At 36.7% G+C, this 7,197-nt stretch overlaps 1 protein-coding gene across 2 annotated transcripts in view; it reads right to left on the bottom strand.

Annotated features, from left to right (window-relative positions):
• Positions 1 to 6,430, bottom strand: part of LOC145684621 (uncharacterized) — a 117,509-nt gene extending 111,079 nt beyond the window's left edge. For both annotated transcript variants that reach the window (XM_081757013.1, XM_081757018.1), the window contains exon 1: positions 6,258 to 6,430. In XM_081757013.1, coding sequence (XP_081613139.1) covers positions 6,258 to 6,293 — 36 coding nt within the window. In that variant the 5' untranslated portion in view covers positions 6,294 to 6,430. The remainder of the gene's footprint in view (positions 1 to 6,257) is intronic.
• Between the last annotated feature and the right edge of the window lie 767 nt (positions 6,431 to 7,197).

The raw sequence follows: 7,197 nt of genomic DNA, 5'->3' as shown, positions 1-7,197 counted from the left end.
TAAAACGTACTGAAGAAATATTTAGTGTTTCTGGCTAAGGTTCTGCTAACTGACCCCAGTGATCAGAGAAACATAAAGCTGTTTCAAACGTTATTTTACTTCTTACTTAAGATTAACATACTTTACAATCACCCTTGTTTCATTTCCCTTCTTCAGTGGAACTGTAGTTCACAAATATTTGTGAATTTTCTGCTTTTCCTATTCTTCACTAACCAAGTATGCACCCATATTGTATTACTACGCAAAAGTAGCACTTTTTAAATATTCAGTGCTCCAAACTCTGTTACATTCGGAATTACCGAAAACAGTGGTCATACGGACGGTGATCACTAAAAGCACGTACGCTATCTAATCATGTAGGGCAGGAGCGCACCAGGGGGGACCGTCCAATACTGTGGGGATGAGTCCATAGTAAGCATGTGCGTCAGTGATGCTTGGTATACACATGAACGATAGTGAAAAAACATTTCAAATAGCTTAAAAAGATATGACTGTCAGGTTGGTCACACAACTGTATATTTTCGCCGACTTTTAATCATCAGGTAAAATATTTTATTCGAGTGAAAAACATTTGTCTGATGCTTAAATTTCGTATAATTTTATCAATTTCCTTGTTAATATTGATATTTTGGGGGACGACATGCGTAACTTACCCATTATTTGCGTCTTAGTTTACACACATTACCACTGTCGTTGGGGTGTTTGCTCCCTACGCACTCAGGGGTGTCATTTAGAGGGGACAGTTGCCCCCCCCCCAAAGAGTTTGAGGTTTGCGTATACTTTAATCGATTGTCTACTAATATATTAGTACACATGAGTCTTACGTCAGTTATGCTTTTGCTCCCTTCAAGCGAAGTCTGAAATGAAGGCCCTGTACGGACGCACCACCGCAGGGAACCACCAGATTAGCCCTGCCCTACTTTTTGACATTGTAAAAAAATGAAATGAAATCTTTGAGTTTTACGTCCCACGCTTATGCCGGTTAGGCTAAAGGAGACGGTGATGATGAGTAATGAATGAAATGGTGGAATGAAGAAAGTGGGAGGAAACGGGAGAACCCCGAGAAAACCCACGCACACGGTGTTTGTCCACCACAAAGTTCACTTGGCGGGGGCTGGGATCGAACCCGGAACCCCAAGCACCAGAGATGAACGCTGTACCACTGAGCCACCGCGGCTCCTTTTGACATTGTAGTTTGTATGACATATGTTCGCACGCTGTGTACGCGTAACGGCTAAGTGCACCGAGAAATCCAACTCCTCCCATACAAAAGAATATTTCAAGGTTCTAGAAGTAGATTTCCTCTCGAATGAAGTACAGATACAATAAATTCATATATGGAATCATAAGATACGTCTGTACACAAAAGTGTATCTACAATGAATTTACGTATGGATCTTCAGTCTAAACATTGTTTATAAAGAAGCAAACGATGCTGAGACTTTCGACTTATGAGTATAGGCTACTTTTGTTTTCGAAATGTAAAGTAATTCTCTAAATTTTCCTTTTTCTGAAGCAATTATTCGAAGTCTATCTTCATTATCTCATCCTCTTGAAAGGAGCCTTTTTGATAGACACAGGCACTGCATTCTAGATGCCTTTATCCTAAGTTTGTAATAAAACTTAGGTTACAGTATGTGGATAATCGCAATTGTATTTGGTTGTGAGAATACTGGTGTCTTGTCTCATATTTTTAAAATTTTTTTGGCAGAATTGGTAATTTTATGATTGTTGAGTATTAGTTGCTGCTCAATATTCTTTTGTTCATAATATACAGGGTGGCCCAAAAGTAGGTATATAGTACCGATCTGATCAGTTCACAGCATTTTATATAATTTCTTATTGTTATCCATCAGGCAGATTTAATTTCTTTAGTATTTGTTCTTAATGTGTTGTAGAAGGCCGAAGTCCTTCTCCTTCATCTGCATATCAAAATGCAGATGAGGGGCACATTTACATATTATTATGTAAATAGATTAATTTGTGATACAATTAATTGCTTGAAAATTAGTATGCATATTGAATATTATCTAGTTATTATGATTAAAGATGTTTAAACACCGAGCGTAGTACGGAAATATTAATACAATATTGTATTATATTGTATTTATTCATGTATGTTATTTCTTTTATAGGCTAGGTATATTCAAGTTAATTGCGTGCATCTCATTACTGGGTCATTGTATTATATATAGTATACATGGGAAAGAAGGAAGAGAGTTATTATATTACTCTACATTGGATTAATTAACGAAGAAATAAGCATATTCTATGGAATCATGCACTGAGTTTAGAATCTTGGAAGACGGAGCTACGCTGACAGAGAGTTTTTTTTTTTTTCTCGCGACTCTTCGTCGCCTGGAATACTGTATGTGAGGTCCTTCACAACTCACAGTTGCAGGAAAGCACCATATGAGCGTGAGAATAAGACTCATTATACACAGGAAGGATTCTACTCACTTCCTTTAGTGAAGCAACGTTGATTTGGAAACATTGCTTACAGACGCTCAACTTCTATTGTTGAAAATGTTGTAAAAATTTTAGCATCAACATGTGAGTTTTTGGATTTGTATAGGTGTGATTTTGTGAGCAGCGAGCTTGAAGCGTCTCTTCCGCCTCCCCTTCACCCATGTCCAGTATCGTCAGCGGACGGGCCTAGAATTTTTACCCAGGATGCACAGCAGTTTTGAAATGTTTACTTTATTTTGATTCATTTTTCTATGTAAAATATTAATATTAACGTATTACGCTCACTCGTTCTTGGAAATACCGTTCAAAATTCATGACTATTTTTGTCAACGTGTATCCCTTTCGTACAAGACATTTGGCTCTTGTAATTGTCAAAATTAACAATAACTAAAGATGTTTTCCGCTCTCCCGCTCCTACAAACATGGATGCCGATTAGTAGCAGACAGTTGAAAGGCAGCCGCAGGAAAATAGGCTTATTTCAAGTACTGTGAGAGATGACAGTTTATGACACTATTATGAATGTATTCTATGTAAAATTTGCTTTATTTCTGTATATAGTATCATGTATTTCTCTTATTTGTAGTATTAGTTACAAGTGAAAATAATTATGTGTTTTGGAAAACTCCATAGACTTCAGTTGTGAACAGGATTTTCAAATGTTACCGCTATTTGAAATGATGGCAGCACATGTCAAAGGATGGCTGGAAGAATGAGCAGCCAGAAGCAGGCTTCCGAGTTGGTATTTGCGGAAGACCTCCCAGTAGAATCGCCGGAGGCATAACAACCTTTGTTGAAAGACTCGAAAAGGAGCGAGTCCTTCCTTTTCTTGGTTTTGGTGCGTTTAATATACTTGTTCGGTGAGTGAACAAGTTAAGTTGGTTCTTAGCTCGAGAAGAGTAAACATTATACGATTGCGGAAGGAAGTCATCTATACTTCCTTAATTATCGGGCAGTTTTGACCCAGGAAAACGTGTGAGCATCGGTCTCCCAAGGATTTCCTGTTGAACATACATGAACCGACATGTATCGGGAAACCGTGTGTGTGGTGAACTTTGCTTTTACTCAGTGCCTTCTATTGTGAGATACATCAAAGCGTTGAACAGTGCTAATATTTGAAAGTTGTGAAAACTAAGTCATCCGTATCAACGACGATTTACCATGAAAAGTTACTTTTAACATCATTTGTTTTTTTTTTATCACGACACAGTGCTATCTGTAACTCGTATGAAGCAGAACTAAGTAGACAGTTTTGTCTAAAAACCCTATGTTAGCACAGGGGAGCATTTACAACTTCCAGTATGGAAGTGGAAACATAAATATACAATATCTCTAGTTGAGATATTATAGGCCTGTCACGTCATTTAAGGCAGTGCCTCCTTGGACTTTTGAACAAGGATCTAAGCAATAGGTAAATTGCTTGTTTAATGGATATATAATATGTCCACGTCAAGATAATTCGTCCTCCAGCTTATTAAATTGAAAGAACATTGCAGCTTCTCCAGTGGAATGGAAATGTACAACGACGTGGTGACGTTAAGCAAGAACTGTGCGTGTGAGTGTTACTTCTGATACTGGAACAGTGCGCCGAACATATTAACATATTTATCAGTTTATTTTTTTTTTTTTTATTTTATATTCTTCAAAGTGTGCATCAATATTATTTGTGTTTGAATTCCTCCTCTCTGAGACAGTCAGACATATTAACTCACAAAATAATGAGGAGCTAAAAATTTGTAGTTTAAATTCAAAGCATTTTCTGAGATCAAACAGATCTCTAAAATTCAAGTTTCAACACATCCTCTTTTATTTTTTTTATATATATATAGTGAAAAGAAAATTTTAGTGTATATATATATATATATTTCATAGTGTGTGGTGAGTAGTGCACTACTGGAATAAAGTTCAAAGTTAATGTGTAAATGGAGTGTTAACGTATTATCAGCACTCATCCTATGTTCTACAAACACGGAAATAAACCGCCATCTTTACCCAGTATTTCCATTGGTGTTCTTGCTGCAGGGTGAGTACCTGTTACTAATTCAAAATGTTTTGTTTCAGGAGTGTGAGACAAGGAAGCATTTTCCCTTGTTGTTTGTATATCTGACCAGCTCTCTGAATGGGGCCCAGAGAGTATTATGCCCATAGAACCAATGCTTACAGTCATGAGTATAGTGAGTTTAAAACAGGCTGCTACCTGTTAGTTTAAAGTAAAGATTTTTTTTTAACCTATTTGTTATTTGCATAAACTCACTAAAGTAGCTTCTAGGCCATGACTGTCATACAGAGTACCCTGAGATCTGTTGTTCTGGTTTAACTAAATTTCATATGCTCTACCGAATTTATATTTGTGGCAGTGGCGGCTTCACAGGAGATTACTGTTCTCTCCAAGCAGGGAATTAGGTATGCAGATGCCGGTAATTTGCATTTTATGAAAATTTTGAACCTTGTTTTGAATATTCCCAGCCACTCCACCTTATTTTATTAATTTTATTTGTGTTGGTGTTCTTTGGTATCCTTGGTTTCGGCTCTGGCTACCTGCACCTCACAGTGTGTTTACTTATATCTTAAGCTCGAAAGAGCCGAAGAAAATAAACCCCTAAACTAGAATGTTATACTTGATCTATCTTGATGTTATCTAGTCAATGCAGGGGTGTATACCTACTTTTGGGCCACCCTGTATATATATATATATATATATATATTAGTATTCTAGCTGTAAAATCCAAATACAGAGAAAAGTAAATATAATCATAGTAGGGGTGTTATTATTGTTAATATTATTTTAATAAATTCGAGTTGCTTTCGTGCATATATTGAAGACGACTTTTTATTAGCTCCTGAATCTGGGAAGTTAGTATTATATCTACAGTAACCAGTATTCTATTCATAATTTGGGCGAACGTTACAATACACGCTCTAGCTTGCATCGATAAGTAGGGCCACTTTAAGAGGATATAGTACAGTAAGATAGGGTAGAGTAAACATATGGTAGGGATAGGACAAGGTTTCTACTGATCTGGAGAAATCTATTTTCCTGACTTTCCCACGAAATTCCTTGACTTTCATGATAGTTGTTGGATGATACTGATCTAAGTAATGAATAAATAACTGTGAAGGCAAGAGTTTACTTTGTGCCGATCAGCCTTTTAATTTGCCCAACCTCTGCGGGGCTTCTAACCTGTTCCTACTGCTACTCCTACTACTACTTATACTACGGAGTACCGGTTCTAGTCACTGTTCGGCACAAAGTGAACTCTTACCACTGTGGCAATTTATATATGAGAACATTTATTCTATATAGACAAATAGTAATCAATTGCTCATACGTACATTCCACTTACCTCCCATAAAAATCTGAGCAACGTCCCATACTATGATCATTATCTACTCACAAACTTCTGACAACCAATCACTCTGAAGATACTTCTTATACATTCATTTGGCTGAAACTGACGTACAAATAATGTTAGAAAAAATTTATATTTTATAAAATTTCCCTGATTTAGTCTTTTTCCCTGAGCTTGCCTGACCCGCACCATTTACCCTGAGATTTTCTTGACTTCCCTGACCATTAGGAACGGATCAGCATTAGGGAAGTTTTGATTCATTTCATAAAATTAATGTTTCTGAGTCAGTATACCAGCTGGAGCGGGCATTGTAAAGTTAACCCCATATTTTTATAACTCAACCTTGATAAAAACTATATGAATGATGCCAAGATGTAACTACACAATATCGCAATAACAGAGAATGAGCGTAACATGTAAGAGGTACATAATATACTTACTTCGTAATGGGATTCGAAATTTAATATATCTGACATTTTGTACCGCGTATTCTTAACTTCTCATTTCATAATTACACTTCCACAAGCTACACCATTAGTAAAACAAACATAATTAAACGCATTTTGACACAACACTTTCTTTGTCGTACCACGGTAAAAACTCCGCTCATACAGTGTTGTCAGTTAAGCAATAGTAACTTTCCTGTTAGCAGCCTGAAATTCCCCAAGTGGATGCATAATTCCCACCGAAAACTTAGTATTTCTTCTGAAGAGGAACAGACATGAACGTGTCATCCAGACATCCGAATCAAACCTAGTCCATTCGATAAACATAACAAAAATATGTTCATGCAAAAAAAAAAAAAAAAAGTCATAAGCAACGGAGTAAGTCCCTGGGGCCCATTTAGACGGAAGTATTTATCGTAGCATTCCTCGTAGCAAAAATCGTATCATCGATATCGTACCGTGTAAAGTAACAAATGCTATAGCATTTTCCGTGCCATGGCATATCCTATGGCATTTCTTGTCGATAGAACCTGTTCTATTTCGTAGCATTTTCCCCAGCATTTCTGGTCTGATTGCAGTGCCGTGATGTGTTAAAACGAAGCAAAAGATTTTGGGCCTTATGCAGAGTCGTTTTGACGTCTGATTAAAGTCATACTACTGGGTTGACTAACGAATGGTTATCAAAATTGTATTCAGAGTCTCTGATTAGGTCGTAGTATTTGTCGAAGTTAATCACATGTGACTAATTAATCTAGAGCAGAAGCTAATCTTTTACCCACGGTTTACCGTGCGACACAATATTTCGTATTTCATATATTTTCATTTTTACAGACTACGCATGCACTCATCTACTTTTCCGCAGTTGCCACATTTATTTTCCTCACCCGATGCATTGGAGTTATATAAGTTAATTATACCCAAATCATCTTATTAG

This window comes from Thermobia domestica, chromosome 1 (assembly GCF_964235325.1).
Source record: "Thermobia domestica chromosome 1, izTheDome1.hap1.1, whole genome shotgun sequence".
In the NCBI taxonomy this organism is placed as follows: domain Eukaryota; kingdom Metazoa; phylum Arthropoda; class Insecta; order Zygentoma; family Lepismatidae; genus Thermobia; species Thermobia domestica.
The sequence above is the reverse complement of the archived record's forward strand: the minus strand, read 5'-3'. Positions and strand labels throughout refer to the sequence as shown.